General features: G+C 40.9%; 3 protein-coding genes across 5 annotated transcripts in view; 1 reads left to right on the forward strand and 2 right to left on the reverse strand.

The window, feature by feature from the left end:
- Positions 1-1,407: 1,407 nt before the first annotated feature.
- On the reverse strand, positions 1,408-6,590 carry cep57 (centrosomal protein 57). Its single transcript, XM_050071083.1, has 11 exons — positions 6,346-6,590; positions 5,810-5,996; positions 5,242-5,442; positions 5,034-5,155; positions 4,736-4,864; positions 3,959-4,036; positions 3,702-3,797; positions 3,104-3,184; positions 2,774-3,003; positions 2,548-2,692; positions 1,408-2,462 (listed from the first exon to the last, which is right to left on the reverse strand). Exons 1-11 carry the CDS (start codon positions 6,391-6,393, stop codon positions 2,277-2,279), a joined length of 1,503 nt encoding a protein of 500 aa, XP_049927040.1. The 5' UTR covers positions 6,394-6,590; the 3' UTR covers positions 1,408-2,276.
- Positions 6,591-6,807: 217 nt separating this feature from the next.
- mre11a (MRE11 homolog A, double strand break repair nuclease) lies at positions 6,808-15,913 on the forward strand. The gene is made up of 20 exons (XM_050071071.1): positions 6,808-6,883; positions 7,420-7,489; positions 7,680-7,812; positions 7,924-8,084; positions 8,175-8,262; positions 8,394-8,535; positions 8,640-8,754; positions 9,233-9,418; positions 9,523-9,694; positions 9,777-9,857; positions 9,944-10,073; positions 10,176-10,276; positions 10,391-10,561; positions 10,648-10,707; positions 10,906-11,077; positions 13,202-13,288; positions 13,508-13,572; positions 13,664-13,725; positions 15,096-15,192; positions 15,506-15,913. Exons 2-20 carry the CDS (start codon positions 7,470-7,472, stop codon positions 15,542-15,544), a joined length of 2,082 nt encoding a protein of 693 aa, XP_049927028.1. The 5' UTR covers positions 6,808-6,883; positions 7,420-7,469; the 3' UTR covers positions 15,545-15,913.
- A 650-nt stretch (positions 15,914-16,563) lies between these two features.
- Positions 16,564-20,739, reverse strand: part of tmprss4a (transmembrane serine protease 4a) — an 18,884-nt gene continuing 14,708 nt past the window's right edge. For all 3 annotated transcript variants that reach the window (XM_050071262.1, XM_050071270.1, XM_050071254.1), the window contains exons 7-13: positions 19,788-19,831; positions 19,255-19,417; positions 18,988-19,154; positions 18,599-18,694; positions 18,368-18,510; positions 18,088-18,240; positions 16,564-17,984 (exon numbers count right to left, since the gene is read on the reverse strand). In XM_050071262.1, the coding sequence (XP_049927219.1) occupies positions 17,973-17,984; positions 18,088-18,240; positions 18,368-18,510; positions 18,599-18,694; positions 18,988-19,154; positions 19,255-19,417; positions 19,788-19,831 (778 nt within the window). In that variant the 3' untranslated portion in view covers positions 16,564-17,972. The remainder of the gene's footprint in view (positions 17,985-18,087; positions 18,241-18,367; positions 18,511-18,598; positions 18,695-18,987; positions 19,155-19,254; positions 19,418-19,787; positions 19,832-20,739) is intronic.

Raw genomic sequence — 20,739 nt, forward strand, 5'->3', positions numbered from 1 at the left:
GTCCTCTCAGTCTGTAACTTTTAGCTTAGCCTACTATAATTTATGACTTTTTCCTTCCTTTCTCTAAATAATTTGAGCGCAAGTGTATTTAGAATACTGTAAAACTTCAATTAGACGCCCAGTCCCTTTTACTAGCCTGGTGTGGCTACACCTTTTGACAAATAAACGCCTGTCTCAATTAGACACCTGGGGGCTTAACATGTGACAAGCAAAAATGATTTCTTTTGAATATTTTTTCTATTAAAAGTGACCAATGTTTCTGATTTAAAAAATCTTATTTATACACATTGTGTACACACAAAATGAGGCCTAAAAGCAGTGTATGCCACTTAGCCTACCACAGAAAAGTTGTGATCTATAAAAACAGACTTCTAATGAGAGAAACTGTGATCCATGCTTATGAACATTCTGGAGACAGCAAATTGGCGACACAGATGGTGAAGTGGAAGCCTGATTGTAGAAAAATTTTGGGTGCATGCAATTTTTGGCTTTTGTAGCTTACATATCTATATGTTTATTATGGATCCTACGCACTGTTTTATAATTGAGACCCCTGGTCTGGTTGCCAAGCAGGTCATTTTTTACAGGTGTATAAAACCAGGTTGCTGCCTATACCTCAAATTGTGTCCATTCCTCGATTACCCTGTAAGTTATTCATATTCCTTTAGTCCATAAAGGTCCTCAGATCATGACTAGGCTATATGACAGATCATGGTATCTGAAGCCAAATTTTTCTACAAGTAATATTCCTACTGGTTTTAATAAGCAATTTGATTGTATTTCCCGATCTCTGCTTTGAAAACAGTTTTGTGTGAAAGGAATCAAAGGCCTGTCCCATATAGACGCCTGTCCCTAATATAGGCCTGTTGATTTCAGTGATTTAAGCAAATAATAGCCTGAGCTATAAATTGAAATTTATGACAAAACTGTCATAAAATGGGGAAAAAAAATCATTAAATAAGTTTTAAGAAAGTATATAAAGGAACATTTTAGAAGAACTGGGAAAAACTGAAAAATAATGAATTATTAAAAGCATATAATTTCAGTGTTAATCATTTGTTTTACATTATATTAAATTAGCTTGCTTGAAGGTACACAGCTAAATTTTGTCTATAATGGTGTAATGAAGCATAAAGGTTTTAGTAACACTGTTGCTGATAATTAATTTTAAGGTCCTTATGATTCTATTCTGGTCTGAAGTCGACTGACATCATGACGGCGGTCGATGGTAGCAGCATCAGAGATAGATAAAACAAGTCTGTCAATGAGGAGAACCCAACAGCAGCAGCTCACAAGGGAACAGTGGATCACTGGAATATCTTTAAAAAATAAAACCATGCCAAGCCTGGCTGTCTTTGCATAAGCTGATGAGAACCAATCCAAAGCCAAAATAAAACAGTACTGTAGTCATATGCAAACATAAATACTTTATTTCTTAGAGAAATTTGTTTTCACTCAAAAATAGGTCACCCATGATTTCCAAAAAATTACAAAATCCTCCTACGTATAGTTGTAGAAATAACTGCAGACATTCTGATCATAGCACACAACACATGCGTGCTGTTACACACACATATCGAGAGTCTGGAACAACACATCAAAGGTTCAGTCATTTTAAACAAATACAGCACAGTATATTTTTAGGTCCTTCAGCACAACATCAGGCTCATCAAACTGCAAAAATATGTGTCAGACTATTTCATCACTGCAGTTTCTTTACACTACCAAAAGCTGCTGCATCCAATGTATCAATTTTTATGAAATGTGAGAATGTGTAAATATAAAGCAACCCAGGAGGGTTTAGGACCACAAGATTTTGGCTTCCTTGTTATGAACTTTCATGCCCTCTGCTGGTAAAGCACTTAAACATCAAGTTAAAAAACACTGATCCAGGCTGATGTTTGAGACAACTTCCTCCATGAACTGAAATACAGTTACTTTGATGGTATTTGTAATGAATAAGTCAACTTGAAGCCCTCGCTTTTAAATATTCCGACCAGTCATTTGAAACTATGATGACTAATCAGACAACAAATTAACCTTGTTTGCATTAAAAGCATTTTGGCTGGACTAGTAGAGATAACTTAGGTCTGGTTTAAATCATGTTACATGTTCCTAGTAAAGCAGGAAAAAAAAACATATATTTAAAAAAGAAAGGAAAGACAGTCTGTAGTGATCATCAGTCAGTGGATTGGTCGATGGTGAAATGATGGCCATAGGTAGGTAGATAGCACCAACTAGATTAACCTAATGCTGTGTTCATGCCTTGGTGGGTTTCAGGTCCGTAATGAGGTCTGCAGAGCCCTCATGTCCCTCAGCAGCCGCAGGTTCTTTTTGCTCCTCTCTCCTGGTTGAACTCTGACTGCTCCAGCAGAGCGACCTCTAGTGGACACTGTGGTCGTCACCCTCACCTCATTTCTGCTGTTGCGCCTAGAATTAGCCTCCTTTCTTAACTTCTTTATCTAGAGGAGAGACAAGAAAACAAAAGCTTACTTCTGCAGTTTGGTTTTGTGTGAGCTGAGCTGTGTTTTTTGTGTGAAAACCTACCTGTGTTTTGTGTTTGTAGAGCTTACTGATCTGCTCTCCTTTCCTCTCCATTTTCAGCAGCAGCCTCTCCTGCTCCCTCTGAAGTTCTTTTCTTTCCTGGTCAGAAACGCTGGCTTCCACCTGCCTCATCAACTCGTCCTGCTCCCTGCAACACAAACCGAGATTTAAATTCAACAGTATTCTAACTAATCCACTCGCTGCAGGGCTCATATGTGACGACACTCACAAGCTCATGAGTCGCAGCTCCTCCTGTAGTGCTTGCAGCAGCTCTGAAAGCTCTTCCCCGCTAGTGGTGGAGGAAGACGAGGAGCTGTCTGAATGCCTGGGACTACCTGACTCATAGCTGTTAGCTTTGGTAGAGAGGACGCGGCTGTTGCAGAGGTGTGGCTGGTGTCGCTTCAGGAGAGACAAAACCGACTGGACGTTTGCTCTGACTGAGTGGCTGCAGCCCACTGACTGAAAGAGAAGAGAGAGCAAGTGTAAGGGAAGTTCAGCACTAAATAAAGACCATTTTATTCCAACACTAAGTCCACAAATACATCTGTGCCCATATTACCGTTCCAGCGACAAAAGGTACATCCCTGAGGCTCAGTCTATAGTGTGGCTGTGTGTAGGATGGCTGCTGTGGTGAAGGTTTCTGGAAAGAGAAAATCAACATAAACACTAGTAAGATCCACAGGAAAATGCACATTTAGGAGTACAAAGCAGGCCTGCAACTAAGAATTGTTTTCATTATCAGTTAACCTGTCAAGTGTTTTAAAAAGATCATTTCCTGTTCAAAACATTTAACCGATTAGTTTTTCTGACCAACCAACATACAAAAAATATTAATTTCGTAATGACAGCAAGTGGAGATAAAATGTATTATTAAAACTATTTTTGTTTAAAATGTTGGGTGCTTTTTTTGAGAAATAAAAGCTAGGAAAATGGAACACCCACTGATTTTTTTACACTATTTAAAAATCAGAATATCTAAATCAGTGCACTGAGATCCTTTCCTACTTAATATGACACAGTTGTACTAACACTGTATGAAAGCACTTAACTTCCACAGTCACAGCTGTTCAAACATCTGCTTATAAAGAGTGAAAGAAACATTCTCAGTGTGCACAGATAGAAATAAAACCGTAAACCACCACAATTAAGTTCTTTACCTTTGAACTGTACTTTCTCTCTTTGGACTGTCTGCTGGACAGGCAAGGTGACACTGACTGCAGTAGTATCCTATTGGTCTCCAAACCTGTTTGTAGCTAAGAAACACACACACACACACACACACACACACACACATACAATAAGACAAACAAATTTCAAACAGTAGACTGAGCTTCCTTTCAAATATAGGAAATATTACAAGCTTGCAATAGTGGTAATGGGAGCTAAGGAGAAATACACATCAAAGCCTTGTTACCTGATTAGCTTTATCCTGGACCAGCTTCCTCTGGTGCTCCTCCTCCTGCAGTTTCATCTCCAGCTCCCGAATCTTCATCTGACATATTCAGATACACGCAATCATCATTTTTGTGATGGTAATAATAAGAAAATAGAATGATTTTCCCTCCTGTCTCTGCCCCCTTGAGATAAAACATCAATTATCTTATCAGCATCATTCTGGTTAAGTGAGACCATAACCTGAAAATATGTCTGAGTGGACAGAATGATGTTTCAGTCACTCTATTGATGCATCATTTTAAGTTCAAATCAAAGATTACGATAACGCCCAGACTTGTGACTTTTGAACTCATCTGAGGAACCAAACTAGATCAGAGGTTTTCAGCCTACACGATTTGGTTTGTGACCTTTTTCAACTAATCTGCTTAATTGCAATTTCTTTTCCCTCTCAAACTGGGGCCTACAGAGGTAAAAGTGTTTCACAACAACAACAAAAATTAAGGATTTTTTTTAAAAAACAAATATTTTTTTGTCAAATAAATATGTTTTAAAATATGTTTTCTTGCCCCTTTTATTAATATTTGACCCCCTCAAGATGATCCTGACCCCCAGATTGGGAACCACAGTGCTTTTGGTCACAGGGCCAAGCTTCACTACTCAATGTTTTGTTTGTTTTGTTTGAAGAGCAAAGAATTAGTGTAATTTGGTCTGCACAGAAATGTACCATTTGAACCAAGGCCCCTGGGTAGTTCACATCAGTAACTACTTTAAAATTTCTCTGTGTCTTTGTCTGTACCTCAGCGTTGTTTTGTGTGCGTGTCAGCCTAAGATACTCCTGCTCCAGTCGCTCCAGCTTCTCCAACTGGGCATGCTCAGACACTGTGTCAGACTGTTGATCAGCTGACTTGGCTCTATCAGTGGAAACCTGAGAGCATGGAGAACAATCAATCCAGTTCTACAAATCTGCTCACTCACATATGATAGGCTTTTACGATAAACATTATATTTTTGTGTAGTATTTAAAAAAGCTTTAATAACGTTGAATCAAAGAGTCTTATATCACAGCCTATGACACTAAGGAACGCTGGCTTAACCTGCTGTTTGAGCAGGCTGGTCCTGTCTGACTTGGCACTGCGCAGCATCCTCCTCATGTGATCCAGCTGTCGCTCCAGCTTCACGCAGCGAGACTCTGCAGCAGCCAGATGGGTAATCAACACTGTGGAGAAGAACAATGGGACACCATGAGATATAAGAAATGAGAGGAAACATAAATAAGTTATAGCATCTTATTCATACACTCACCTTGATTGCAGTTGGACTGGCCGCTCTCTCTGTCTCTGTCTTCTGTGTAATCCTTGAAGAGTCTCTGTGTGACTTTATCGCTCTGCAGATGTGTGCGTGATGCATCTTTCCCCATTGTGTGCAGACTGAGCTCTGCATGCCCCTTCTCCAACTCCAACCTCCTGATCTTCTCCTGGAGGTTCCTCAAGGCAGATAGGATTGCTACATGTGCACAGACACAGGGATTATGCGTTTGACAGATTATTAGAAACAAGAATGTGATGCATACAGGGATATACTGAACATACTTAGGGCACGATTATAGTCATGGTGCAACACGATATGATTTTTAGGTTTGGATGGAAGAATGGGAGGATAGGATGGGACGACAGAGAGGATGTGAAAGAATGAATAGATGTCCGTGCAACTGAGACATTCAAGTCGTGTGGCATCATGTTGCACATGCTGTAACCATGGAGCTCTGAAACACTACAATGCCTGAATGGAAACTTTGCAAAGGGAAAACACACACACACACACACACACACACACACACACACACACACACAGATGCATAAGTTGAAGTTACCTGCACTGCTGGTCTCTGGGAATGCTTTGCTGGGTGATGATGGGCGATTAAACTGATGTGTTTGTGTTTGGGGTGTGTGATGCACAAGTGTGTTGATGAAGGGACGATGAGCTGGATACTCTTTATAAGATGGGAGTGACAGGCTGTCAGATACTACTCCACTGGGTGCTGGGGGTGCACAGAGCTCCTGCAGGGAAACAGAGATAATTGCTGAAAAGCATCCAACATATATGAGTAATGGAGATATTGTAGCCATCTCATCATTAGCAATAACCTAAATATGAAGTACAGAAAGGGAAATAAATATGAGCTAAGCCCTTAAATATTATGCACCAACATGATTTTCTCCTCCTTAAATCAAATATAACGCATTAAGCTGAAACGTCAGAGCACTTTTTAGGTCTGCAACATCAGCTGGACTGAAATGTAGCAACTGCTGCTAGGCAGCTGTATAGCTAACTTTATGGCCACTATAAAAGGTGTCGGACAGCTTTAACTCTTTTTGTACATTAAATGAGGCTAAATGTAAAAGCTACCTTCTCCCGCGTAGCATCAGCACCGGCTGTTTTTGACAGCTTCTCCATTGAAATGCAGCCAATCCAGTTTGCCTCGTTTATGCTGAACCAGGAGTAAAATACGGAAAATGTGTTAATGTTAAATAAATGTAAAATTACAGCTTAACCTATTTTAAAAGACGATTTGCAGCCTGCTAGCTTAGCGCCGTTTAAGGCTGGCAGTGCTAATATGGGTTGTGAAAAGAAAACATCACTTGACAGCCTCACAATCCAGGGTTTCTGAGGGGTTTGAATGATTTAAATACCAGCCTGCCCCGTCCGCCAGCGCTACGTACACACACGATACAGAGAAAGCCAACCGGTGCGACTTTAACGTTAAAGCAAACGCACTTTATTTGCTTACCGGAAGTGTAGTTTTTCTCCCGTAGCCATTCTCTACTTTAGAACGGCGATGTTTCAAAATAAAACTACAATAACTCTGAGCCATCTGTGAGGGGCGGGGGGAGGGTTTGCAAGACTTGCCGGGATTTCTCTGACATATTTTGGGACTCAAGAGGAGGTGGGTAACTAATTGTTGTTTCCCCCACGTTGTAGCATCGAGCACACACAACAAATAACTCTTTAAAGTTTAATAGACATATTATTTGTAGTTTAGACCCGTACGATATGTAAATGCAAGCTAAGCTCGTGTTAGCTTTAGCATTCATAGTTAACTTGCTTTAAGGGTTTCAGCAAAAGTGAAAGCTAACGTTAACTTGAGTCAACATCCTCACACTACCTTACTATGCAGATACAAGTTACCGTTAGCTAGCTGCTAACGTTATTGACCGTTAATTAGCTAGCTAGCACACAATATAACATAAACGTGGGTTTCTTCTGGTAACTGCGACAAAAGTTAACGTTACCGTAATGCTTGTATGACATTTCTTGTTTACTTAGGTTTACTGCCTTCATTTATCTAACCGTGCTATGCAGTATTTCCTGGTTCCTTAAGTACATATCTACAGTTGCAATTGTGATATGGTTGTAGCATTTCTGTAACTTACAAGAGGATTGGGGCTAAATATAACTTCAACATCACTGTATTGTCTGCAGGTGAAGCCTTTCGTTAAACTCCTGTCTGGTGTAAACAGATCCCTGTAATCATGTCCTCGGAGAGCACCTTGTAAGTCTGTGTATATTATGATTTCCTTTTCAAATTTTCAAACGAAATGTATTGTAAATTAGCTGGTTGCATATTAACAGAGCTTTTGAAACCTTCCAGTGAATAATGTTTACACCCAGGTTATATGCAATGCAAGTTCACAGTAATAGTGTATTTTTAATGACTGTATTGTGTGCGTTTTCTTTTTTAGGGATGATGATGATACCTTCAAGATCCTCATCGCCACAGACATTCACCTCGGTTACCTCGAGAAGGATGCTATCCGCGGTAATGACACCTATAATACACTGGATGAGATCCTGAAATGTGCCAAGACAAATCAGGTACGTGCAAGTTCATAGATGGGTGACTCATCGTCTGCTTGCATGGACATACAAAAGTCTACCTGTTCTAAATACCTACTGATTTGCATTTGCTCATTTGTTTGCTTGCAGGTGGATTTTATTCTGCTGGGTGGTGATTTGTTCCATGAGAACAAGCCGTCACGTCGATGCCTCCACAACTGCATCACTATGCTAAGAAAATACTGCATGGGTGACAATCCCATACACTTCAACATTATGAGTGACCAGACTGTCAACTTTAACACCACCCAGTCAGTCCTGCTGTGTTTTTGTGGTCATTCTGGCAAAATATTGTATTTTTGTTATAGTAATGTTGTTATATGTGTGTTGACGTGTTGCAGGTTCCCCTGGGTTAACTATCAGGATGAAAACCTGAACATCTCTATTCCTGTATTCAGCATTCACGGTAACCATGATGATCCAACTGGGGTAAGCTGCCTCCAGCATGAAAGAAATAATAAGACACAACACCAGATCTTAACATGCAAGTATGTGCAATTGTGTCTCTTTTGTTGTGCCTGTATATTGGTTTGTTTTAATGCAACTTTTTTGTCCTCAAGGCTGAGGGTTTGTGTGCATTGGATCTGCTGAGTGCTTCTGGTCTTGTCAATCACTTTGGTCACTCCCAGTCAGTTGAGAGGATAGAGATTAGTCCCATTCTCATGCAGAAAGGCAGCACCAAGCTGGCCTTATTTGGTCTTGGTAAGTGTTTGTTTTGGTAATATCCATTTCTAAAATATGTGTTCTGCCAGGATTCATAAAAACATTCATGCTTAGGTCTAAATTATGTATGAATGTGTGTGTAGGTTCTATCCCAGATGAGCGCTTGTACAGGATGTTTGTCAACAACCAGGTAACGATGCTTCGCCCCAAAGAAGACCAAGATGAATGGTTTAACCTCTTTGCCATCCACCAGAACAGGTGCGTTTATGGTGTTGGATAGTTTAAACCAGAGAGGAAAGCTGTCTATTTTAGGATAACCACAGAAAATGTCAACGTATTAGAGATGCATGTTGTGGACTGTGTAATGCAGTACATACTGCAAACTTGAAATCTGCAACTTAGTCCTTAATAAGAATACATAATTTCGTGTGGACAGTAAGATTATAACAATAAAAAGTAAAGCATTTTTAAGAGGGTGAATGAGTTAAAGTCAACCCCTGTTTGTGGTTTAAACTGCTATATTTTTATTATTGGCCGTGACCAGCAGCTCTATGGCATGTTGTGTCGGTTGGTACGTCCACAGAAACTTCCCTGTCCTTTGGCAGCTGCAGTTTATGCTGTTGGAGGCTAAAAAAGTCAAGTGTGTGTTTGTGTTTGAAGGTGCGCTTGTTTCAATATTACTCTCCGTGTTGTGTTTATGTTTTAAATTGTTCTTCTGTATTTGTGTTTTCTCTAGGAGTAAGCACGGACCCACTAACTACATCCCTGAGCAGTTTCTGGATGACTTTATCGACTTGGTGGTTTGGGGTCATGAGCATGAGTGTTTGATTGCGCCAACCAGAAATGAACAGCAGCTTTTCTATGTGACACAGCCCGGCAGCTCTGTAGCTACCTCCCTGTCCCCTGGAGAGGCAACCAAAAAGTGTGTACCAACAAATACATACATAAACACACACACAGTTTAGAGTAAACTTGATACTCTGAATGTGTTTTAAAGTGATTAAGTATCTGTCTGTATGAATCTAGGCACATAGGACTGCTGAAGGTGAAAGGTCGTAAGATGAACCTGAAAAAGATCCCCCTAAACACAGTGCGTCAGTTCTTCATCCAAGATGTGGTGCTGGATGACTACCAAGATCTCTTCACACCTGATACACCCCATGTCACAAAGAAGGTGGAGGACTTGTGCTATGCAAAGGTAACACTTAAGGTCACCAACAAACATACAGAGACCGTCTAGCATCTCGTTATCTTACCCTGCTTGCCCGTCTGCACTGTAGGTCACAGAGATGATAGAAGAGGCTGAAAGAGAAAGACTTGGATGTCCACTCACCCCAGAGAAACCTCTCATTCGCCTGAGGGTAAGATGGACACTCTTGCAGCATGTGCGCACACACCTTCCTATTTGTGCTACTTTCAAATTCATAATCTTCTTTGCCTTCTCCAGGTGGACTACACTGGAGGTTTTGACACGTTCAACACGGCTCGCTTCAGTCAGAAGTTTGTGGACCGTGTAGCTAACCCAAAAGATATTATTCACTTTCTCAGACGGCGTGAGCAAAAAGAAGACATCAAAGGTCTGACACAGGCTAAATATAAAGCTGTGGATCTGCAGTACATGTCATTGATTGATGTACAGTACTGTCTTTTTGACGTCTTTCAATCTTTGTGCTTTTTAGATGAGGTCAATGTTGACTACGGCAAAATATTAAAAACCACAGCAGTCGAGGGTCTGAGAGTGGAAGACCTGGTTAAACAGTACTTTGAGGCAACTGAACAGGTACTGCACATGCAACAATTTACATTAACACACTTACAGGGTGTTAAAACACTTATTGTCATCCACTGTTTCTACATATATTCTTTTGAAAAGTGCGCGCGCATATCTTCACAGAAAGTGCAGCTGTCCCTTCTGACCGAGCAGGGCATGGGGAAGGCCATTCAGGAGTTTGTAGACAAAGATGAGAAAGACGCCATTGAGGAGCTGATCACTTACCAGTTAGAAAAGACACAGCGCCACCTCCAAGCCAGAGGAGTAACTACAGAGCAGGATATAGACACAGAGGTAAGTAGGGTGGGGCTTGCGTGGGAAGTAGAGAAGATGGAGTTGATGTTATACGTTACTTTGTGTGCACGTTTTTACATTTTTAGGTGCGGCGATTCAGAGAATCCAAAAAGAACACAACTGAGGAAGAGAAGGAAATCAAAGAAGTAAGTAACAAATGCACACAAGCCAAAAATGTTAAAATGTCTGGTGTGTTTAATGCCCATGTGTTAACAAACTGAGCTGTTCACACTGGACACATGTATGTGGCAAGACAACACTCTGATAATCAATTATGAACAATAGAAAGGATATATTTCAAATGACAGAAATAATTGTAACGTGGTGTGCACTTTATTTCTCAGGCTATGGACAGAGCCAAAGCTCACCGTTTGGAGCGCGGCGATGAGCCAATGGACCTGGACATATCTGATGAGCTCGCTATGGACTCTGACGAAGGCTCTACCCCATTTCCTCCCGCCACGCGAGGCAGAGGGCGAGGGAGCAGGGGGCGGGGTGGCCGGGGAAGGGGGAGAGGTGAGTTGTCATATTATCTGTCACTAGTAGAGGTGCAGGGAGAAATACATTGTAGTAAATAAATGTTGTAAAGGATTATTCACGAATGTAGGTTTGATACAAGGCAGTGACTCAGAGCATATACACCACTGGACGGTCACACCAAAGATTCACAGACATACAATGACTGCCTACCAGACTATTGTGAGAGGGCGTTGCAAAAACATTCACAATTACCAATGCTAATGCTCTTTACACAGTTCGAAAGAAAATAAGAGATACCAGTGGATCAGAATGTACATCTGTGATAAACAGCCTCAGCCAGCACTGGATGATTTAATAGGCCAGACTCACAGCATAAGAGGTTAACTAATACATCATCTGATAGATTCTGACAGATACAGGTATTTTATAAAACAAAAGTGGTATGATTATGATGTAGAATTGGACACAGACAGTAATGCATTTCTATGGATTTGTAACATTTAACAGAATTTATCAGAATATATGTTGGAGCCTAAAGCTGAAAACACTCCAAAGCTGCTGTGGCATGGCGCGTCATGTGCTGCCTCTAGCACACACCGGACGCGCCACACTGCAGCTTGTTAACAGATGACCACACAAAGTTATTACTAATTTTACTGAAAGAACTGTACCTCTTCCACCTCTGCGTTAGCTTAAGCTAACATCATGTGTGGAGAGCCCCTAATTAAACTTCATTTCCCACCTGAAGAACCAATCTCCACAGCTATGACTCGCCAGGCAATATCTTTTTGGCCGTTGTATTTTAATGACTTGATCGTGAGTCGTTATGCTTAGGATATTTCTCGACCTCAACAACGAGTCTCTCATCATCATCTTTGTCACACACGAGACAGCAACAGACTTCTCTTCATGCATCCATGGTGAGGAGAGGAGAGGTAGTAGTATGCCCAAAATAAAAGCCCACATTTCTGGTTGGTAGGAGAAACACACCCACTTTAAACATTATGAAAGACTTGGATATCAACATGTTTTTGTATATGCACAAATATCGCAACACTGACCTAAAAAATGCTGTGGTTGAAGAAGTGAAAGCGGGAGGCTGTGTTCACATGGTCAAACAATTGACACAAGCAGCTCCAGCTGTTCCACTTCACCATGTTTTGACGTGATAAACAACATGGTAGGGCTCCTTAATTGGCATATGCACGACTGCATGTAAATGGGAATATAAGTGGAATATTCATCTTTATTAGCCATGTAAACAGCTTAGTAGGAGAATAAGGGAAAAAACAGAATATTTTGTGTATGTAAACCATACCTGTCAAGTTTTGGATTTGAAAATAAGGGAAATTTTTCGGCCGGTAAGCCGTTCTCTTGCGCCGCAGAGCACTATGAGCCTCCGCCGTATTCCTGTCTGTGACCCCCCGCTCGTGCGCCCTCACATAGATTGCGCCCTGGGCGGTCGCCCACATTACCCATAGCAAAACCCGTCCCTGGGTGTACAGGAAATCTAAAATAACCACTTGTCAACCAGACCCGCTGTCAACACTAACCTCGTGACAACTGCCACCCAGGCTACTGCAGGTGGCAGTTCTCGCGAGGCTAGTGACAGAGTTCAGTTTGGAGAGGCAGAGGAATGTTTGTTTGTTTTTAAATTATATTATAATATGGGAGATTTACGGGAAAATACTAATACGGGAGGACGGCGGGAAAGAGGGGTAAAATACGGTAGTTTCCCGGCCAAAACGGGAGACTTGACAGTTATGATGTAAACATATCCATTAATACTGTTTAGTCACACTCCAGCAGAGGGAAGTCAAAACTCATCAAACCAGGTTACTCACTTTCTGGAATGAACATTTGTCTTATTGCGAAAGAGAAAAAAGTCCACTATTAAATATTTTGTCACTGGCGGAACAGTTGTACGCAAGAGAGCTGGTAAGACGAAGTGAAAGTGCTTATTGTAGTTTGTGAAATCTTCAGACTGTCAACACACACACTAAACAATACTCTTTGAATGACATATACTACTATGGCACAGTAAAATACTGATTTGAATTGAGTTTAATAATATTTGATGCAGCTAAACAAAGCACTGTATGATGATGCTGTGTGTTGAATCATAAATCCTTATTCTGACCTCTTCACCTGTCTATCCAGGCGCAACTGCCACCGAACCAAAGCCAGCCGGTCGTGGCCGTTCCCAGAAATCCTCAGCAGCAACCCAAAGCAGAAGCATTATGCAAGGTAGGAGACTGAGAATATGTGTGTGTGTGATGATCTATAAACACACAAGTTTATTTTCTCTCATCTCAGACTGCAACACCACAGAAAAAGCACAGAAATCCTTTTTTATTTTAGCAGTTTACTAACCTGCTTTTCCCTTTTTGCTGCTCCTCATCTTTCAATTTTTTCATGATCTAAACGTTTATCTCCCTTTTCTCCTACTTATTCCTCATTCCTTAGCATTTCAAGCTCCGTCCCAGAGACCATCTCGGCCTTCAGCCACTGCGTCTTACAAAGCAGATGAAGTAAGCCAGATAACAAAACAAACACACACACACACACAGTATGTAAACTGAATTGCCTCCAGCCTTGCTTCTAATCTTTATCCATCTCCAGGTGACCATTGATGACTCAGATGAAGATATACCTGTAATGAAATCATCCCGTCCCCCTCCAAAGTATGTTTGTTTTGATCTACAATATGGTAGACCAGTACATTAAAGGAGAGTTATTATGCTCATATTCAGATTCATACTTGTGTTTTGGGTTTCTAATAGAATATGTTTACTTGAATGGTCAGAAAATGTTTTGTTTTCCTCATGCTGTCTGTGTTGAAACACCTGTATCTACTCTCTGTCTGAAACCGTTGGTTTTAGCGCTTGTCTTTAATTCCCCCTTCCAAAAAAGCCCAGTCAGCTCTGAATGGTCAGCTTCTCTGGGTCGTACGTATCTCTGCGTCTCTGCACTGTCACTGCAGCCAGGGAATGACCGTAACAGAAAATGGCGGCACTTTCTACTGTGAAAAACCACCAGTAAAAGCTTCTAAACACAACTAGACATGTTCCAGCAAGAAAAAAAATCTGAAAGCAGGGAGAGATTAGCAACATTGGCAACAAAGATGACTTATTTACCCTACGTTAGCATGTAGCTTGATTTAACAGTGTAGGCTACACTTGCAGCACATGCTGGGAGCAAATGACCATATAAAGAAATCCGTCAGGACTCGACGTCAGCTTGTAGCAAACATCATTGGAAACAGAGTATTCAGAATGGTCTGAATCCTGAGGGTTTTGCTCACAGGGATTACTTTTACACACAAGTATGTTTACCTCATTATTTAAGACTTCGGCCATATTTAATATGATCATATGACTTTGTAGTCTCACCACCAGACAATCAGAGATCTCCGCCTTCTGATAGTCTGGGGACACTCCTTTCTAAAGTGTGTTTAACACACCGGAGAAAACGGCCGGCAACAAAACGCCTCTTGCATTTTTTAAAAGGACACGCCCTCCCGGAAATGTGCGCTCCCCCTTTTCTCGTCCGCAAGGAAACAAACACACAGAGAGCTTGAAAATGGATGCCGAGAGATTTAACTCTGTTTTATCAAACGTGTGCTCAGTCCACAAGATTGTGGAAATGAAGGACTTACAGCGACTTTGTTTAAAACTTTTAACGCAGTCGGACTATGTTTACGAGCACAAGAGTTCAGCGAGCCACCGAAGGATCGCCCCACGGATTTACTATTGGTTCTGCAACGTAGGGAGTTTTTTTAAACTCTGAAATTGTATCCGCCCATCTAAACACAAAATGAGGGAGAAAGACATCAGTCTTTAGTTAAGCAAAGCGTCTAAAGACTGACTTGTGAGTCTAATGACTTTGTAACATTATATAGAAAATAAGGGAAGTCCCCTTTAAGAAAAGAAAGACCCATAGAGACACACAGTTGTCTGTATTGCATCGCCCTCGCTGTCCCTCACTTCATATTTCAAATTTCTGATATTTTTTAATTGTGTTTTACCCTGACTCCTTCTCTTGCTTACCACAGATCAGCATCGTCGTCATCATCATCCTTCACTAAGTACAGCTCTCAGAGCCAGAGCCAGTCTAGAGGAATTGCATTTGATGACAGTGATGATGATGAGGTAAGAGGAGATCGGAGAAAATGATTTAGCTTGTATATAGACTATGATTTTATTCCCATTGGTGAAAAATGACTCAACCAATCCAATAAGTAGGATTACTGTGTAACCGCATAGTTTTCTGGGAATTGAACTGATCTTAAGTCTTAATATCTTTTTGTGTCACATTGACAAAAATGTATACCCCTACATTTTATCTCACATAATCCATGTTGTATTTGAGTTGCCAGAAATGGACTCAGCTATATTTGATTATCTGTTCCCTGATAAATGTTTTAATCCTTTTTCCATCTTCATCTTTTTTGTCTTGATACAGGATGACCCGTTCAAAGGCCGCAGTCGTTCAAGAAGATAACCATAAGTACATTTATTATGTAACACTTGTTAACGTTGATTTACCAACTTGTTACTTAGTGTTGTTCTGAAGGACTTCAAAGTGCATGTTTCAGTTATCTCAGCACTCTGTCTTACTAATGTTGACCATACATTATTAAGTTTGATCAGTCACTGCTTAGGGTTAAACTATCCAGTCGATCTGTTTTGGTAAAAGGGCTAGGCTAATGGCTAACAGCTATAGAGGAGCAAGGTGGAGATGACTTTGAGACAAGACTTGCTCTACATAATGACATATGCTGCTGTACATCAACATTGATCATTGTTGGGTTTTGCCATTGGCCTTTGTTGTACTCTGATATTCAGGAAACTATAAATGTTTTTCATACATAATCAACTTCCCTTTGTTTTTTGTTTATTGTCTGTCTCTTGTGGCTGCAAAGTCAGAGAAATACCTTCCTGAAAGAGCTTATAGAGTAATACATAGTCAAATTTGGCTCAAATTGCACTTGGCTGTTTGTACTGACCCTCTATCCCCTTTTGTGTTTTGTCGCATCTTCTCCACACTAAGCAACTCATTGGTCTGTTATTGCCCCAGATATAGGTGAAGCCCTGTGCTCTCTTATTTTCTGTCCCTCTAAAACTGGTTCAGCTGCAGTTCAACTTAAAAATATAAAGCATGTAAGGTTGGTGCTAAGGTGGAAAAGTGGCCACACACAGATAATGACATGTATCCACCACAGGGGGGCAGTGTAATCAAGCCCAAGGCATAGGGTGACAGTGGAAAAATTTAACTTCCTTGGACAATGCCTCGTCTTTTTGAGGTATGGTCCAGAAATTTGAGACGAAAATTGTCATATTCATCATCTATTGTTCCCATGATAAGGATTTACATGTATTCTTCTCCCCGTTGTGCCTTTTGTTAACTCGGGGTCAGAGGGTGTGTTCTTGGAGGGAGATGGGCGACATTGAAAGGAACAAGGAGAGATCCAGTTTCCAGCACATACACTTGCAAAGAACTCAGCTGTGTAACAAACAAAGTTACAGAAGAATGTCTTTATTATATTTACAACTTATGTACAGCTATATAAAAATCCACAACATGTACCACATGTACACTCAAATGTTATCAGCCACCTGGCACTCGCCAAACCTGCAAAGGATTACTATTAATGTCCAAATATTTTACAATATACAGTATTATACAGTATGGTAATTATTATTTTTAGATTCAGAAATGCCATATCTAAGTAGTCTCAATAGACAAGAGACTGATAAATAAACCAAAATACAGCTAGATGTATTCTTTTACTTTGCTACAACTGGAATGATTACTTTAAAATGAAGCAATAATGACAGGGTTTTTCCTGAGTGCGCAGATTTTACATACACACTATAATTTCTGTTGCTTACGTTTAAATTTAGAAAATTAAGCTGTGAAGGCAAAAACTCTTAATATTCTGGCCATGATGTGAGTTTTCTAAAGGCACACTGTATATCTGAGTACACTTTGAAATTCAGTGTGGAGGCACTCTGCGTGTGTTTTGAGTTTTAGTCTTCAGTGCATTACTAGGCTAGTAACTTGCATCATCTGCATATACAGTAAAGTCAAGTAATTCTCACCTTCCACTTAAAGTGCTCATGTAAATCAATCTGTGATAGGAAGCAAGCACAACACCTGTGCTGTACAAAGGTGCATTATCTAATAGTGACACACATCAGATCAACTGAATCAGCACCATAGATGCATTAAACTCCTGGACGTAGCATCCTGTTATCACCTATACTGGTGATATTAACCTGAAGCTTCAGACTGACTTCCGCTGGCATTAGCATAGACCAGGTTTGCCCTGTCTGTCACCTTTCTTTATACAGCAGTTTACCATATTTCAATCCTCATAGCACATTGCACACCTGAAATCATAGCACATAGTAATTAAGTACATTATGTCTGAGTTCTGCCAGTCTGGTAAGGCTGAACAATTGTCACAGTTAAAACGGATTGTACAGTTATTGCTAAGTCCTCATATCAGTACCTGTGGTTTTAAATTGATAATGTTGTTTTGAAAATGCATGAATCAGTGAATTTGGTCTGTTAAATTACAATAATTTAAAGACTTAAAACATCCCAGACTGGCAAGCGATACATAACAACATGAATATACAGTATTTGTCCCCTGAGATAAGAAGCTGAAATGGCACAAAAAAAAACCTGAAATAAGTTTGTATGAATGTGTGTGTGTGTAAATGTGCAGTGTTTTTGCATATGGCTGTGTTTAGCAGTTCATTTGTGTTGCTGCTGAGATTGATCTTCAACCTCCCCTTTATCTCCTTCCGTCTCCCATCCTCTGACCGCCACGTTGAAACAAACGCTTGCTTGTAGTTTCACAGGCTGTCCAGACAGAGTAGACTGGACTGGATTCTCCTGTCGCTCGTCACCATGGAGGACCTCAGGGGTGTTTCTGGAGGGATGAAGTTAAAATGATCAGGGCGAGTATTTTGTCTGTATGTTAGAGTAAGTGGACCCTACTAATACAGAAACGTAGCATTTTCCGTATGCTGTACCTCAATAACTGTATGAATCCAGTTCAGCATCTCTTCAACGTTGCAGTAGACACCTGGCCTTCCCTCTCTGGCACAGCCAACGCCCCAGCTCACCACTCCAACCAAATGCCATGTAGCGGAGGTGAAGTACACCAAAGGACCCCCACTGTCCCCCTGGGAGTCATAACAGCACCATTTCAATAACATTTGAATTGAGAATGCCAACACTGGTCACTCTACAAACGAATACCAAACTGTAGTACTGTATAGCTTGGAATATTCTTCTTCAGTGGTTCATTACCTGGCAGGCATCCACTCCCCCCTCTAGGAAACCAGCACAGATCATCCTCGGGGTTACAGAGCTTCCATACACTGAGGGGCTGGAACACTTGGCCCGGTCTATCAGAGGGATAGCGGCCTTCTGAAGTGAAGGGGAAACCTTACCTATAGGCAAAAAAGGATGTGACGTTTCAGTTATAGGCCTAACATCAAAGACGCTATCTGTGACTGAAAGGAAATGTGTGTGTCTCACCGTTTTCCTCCAGGTATCCCCAGCCAGTCACCATCATGGAGGCTTTGGCAGGAAGGCCAAAAGCCTTAGGAGGTAGACAAACTGGCTTACGGCCCTCTGAAAGACAGGGGCAGTGGATTCATTGTGAAAATTTGAGCCTTTAGGGTTCTTATTGTTTGCTTCTGTCATAGCATTTGCAAATTAAAGTGTTGATTACACTGGCTCAATTTGATCTATAGTGAAGAGCGTGCTGTTTGACAATACATCACTAGAGGGCAATATCATAAAGCCTACTGACATGCCCTTATCAGAACTGCTAGGGTCTCAACTACAGACTCAACAATGCCAGGTAACCAATATACATGTAAATATACCAGCTCATGTTTGAGTGTGTTGAATTAAATTCTAACCTCCCACTGTGATCGGGCTGCTGAGTCTCATCAGTGCAATGTCGTAGTCGTTTCCTGCTGTATCGTAGTCTCCATTCAGTATGATCCTGTCCACATAGGAGCCTCCCAGTGTGCCCATGTATGTCCGGCCTGACACCACTCTCCAGCGACCCAGCTCCTTTTTACTGCTGCAAGGCCCAAAAGAAGACAGAGAGCGTGAGTTTATGTTTCACATGTTAACCACAAGGGAAATTCATTGGAAATGGTATAAACAGAAACTATACTGACCCAGTGAAGCAGTGGGCAGCAGTGACAACCCAACGCGGGGACACCAGCGAGCCTCCACATGTGTGATGGCCTCCCTGCTGCAGGCTAACCTGCCAGGGCCAGTCCTCAATGAAAGCCTCCGTACCCCCAACAATACGGTCCTGAGAGCCCACCTGTCCACAGTCTGGTAAACAAAGTGACTCAAAGTTATTTTAGGACCTCTTTCTTTCCTGTAATTCATTTCAACCTAACTTTTTGTTGTGTGTCTTTGTTATTTCATCCATCTTGATCCTTCTATTTGAACAGTAAAAGGCAGGTTTGACGAGTTTCTCTTCATCCAAAACTCTTTTTTTAATTTGTTGTTAAGAATGCATTACTCAAGATGTTGCTAATAGGGAAGTTTGTTGCTTGGGCTGTGGGCGTGTGTAGGCCTGTTGGTGTGAAACCTGTCCCACAACCATGTCATCTTCCACCCCCCACCCATGAGCCGTATCCTGCGTTGTTACAAAAATTGCTAACAGTTTGTGACAGTGGTGGCTTTTCTAAAAACTCACCTGAACAGGACAAAGATACCACAGATCCGGATTTGCATGCACCACTGTTGGTAAAAGAAATGCATTCATTAAATATTTAGCTACACATGCACCACAAATGGCCACACAATTAGTCAAACAGACAAAATAGACAATTCAATGTTGACCTAACTTCATCCAAATATTGGACTTGGTCTCTGTTTCTCTTCTGCTTTGTTTGAGTTAACTATATGTCTTTTTTTTGTCCGCTTTCGTAAGGGATCAGACAGAGAGGGAACAAAAACTGGAATTTTTTTTACTTTCAGGAACAGAAACTGTGAGAACAGGCAACATCTTGTCTGTGCAAGAGACATGAGGGGCTGAGCAACAGTTAAAAACTGAAAGAGAGAATAAAAGTGTTTTTCCTAGCAAACATAGAAAACAGGAACAGATAGGAAAGAAAAGGGCGTAAAGAGAAGTGTATCAGCTCTCTGGCAACCGCAGTGTCTTTGTATTTATAATAAAGGTCAGATATTATGCTCATTTTCAGGTTCATACTTGTATTTTCGGTTTCCACTAAAACATTTTTACATGCTTTAATGTTCAAGAAACACATTATTTCTCTCATACTGTCTGCCCGAATATACCTGTATTCAACCTCCATCTAAAATGTTTTGTTTTAGCGCCTGCCTCTTTAAGCCTGCTCTGATAGGTCAGTGTTTCAGGGTCTTCCTCATCTGCTCTCTTAGTGACTCCGCAGTGTCATCACAGCCGGGGGAATGACTGCGACGGCACTGTAACGGCACTTTCTATCTTTATAGGCTGTTTCACTGAAATTCATGTCTACACCGCGTTCCAAATTATTATGCAAATTGTATTTAAGTGTCATAAAGATTAAATTTTTTGTTTTTCAATTAAACTCATGGATGGTATTGTGTCTCAGGGTTCTTTGGATCACTGAAATCAATCTCAGACACCTGTGATAATTAGTTGG

Source organism: Epinephelus moara, chromosome 2, assembly GCF_006386435.1.
Source record: "Epinephelus moara isolate mb chromosome 2, YSFRI_EMoa_1.0, whole genome shotgun sequence".
In the NCBI taxonomy this organism is placed as follows: domain Eukaryota; kingdom Metazoa; phylum Chordata; class Actinopteri; order Perciformes; family Serranidae; genus Epinephelus; species Epinephelus moara.

Bases quoted from the DNA above. Each gene is read 5' to 3' on its own strand.
- cep57 (XM_050071083.1), bottom strand. From the start codon at position 6,393: ATGGAGAAGCTGTCAAAAACAGCCGGTGCTGATGCTACGCGGGAGAAG. The intron at 3,798-3,958 runs GTAACAAGGCTT...TGTGTTTCTTAG, and splicing joins TCCAGGATAAAGCTAATCAG to CTACAAACAGGTTTGGAGAC. The intron at 2,693-2,773 runs GTGAGTGTCGTC...TTTGTGTTGCAG, and splicing joins GAGCTGCGACTCATGAGCTT to GGAGCAGGACGAGTTGATGA.
- mre11a (XM_050071071.1), top strand. From the start codon at position 7,470: ATGTCCTCGGAGAGCACCTT. The intron at 7,490-7,679 runs GTAAGTCTGTGT...TTTCTTTTTTAG, and splicing joins ATGTCCTCGGAGAGCACCTT to GGATGATGATGATACCTTCA. The intron at 8,755-9,232 runs GTGCGTTTATGG...TGTTTTCTCTAG, and splicing joins TTTGCCATCCACCAGAACAG to GAGTAAGCACGGACCCACTA.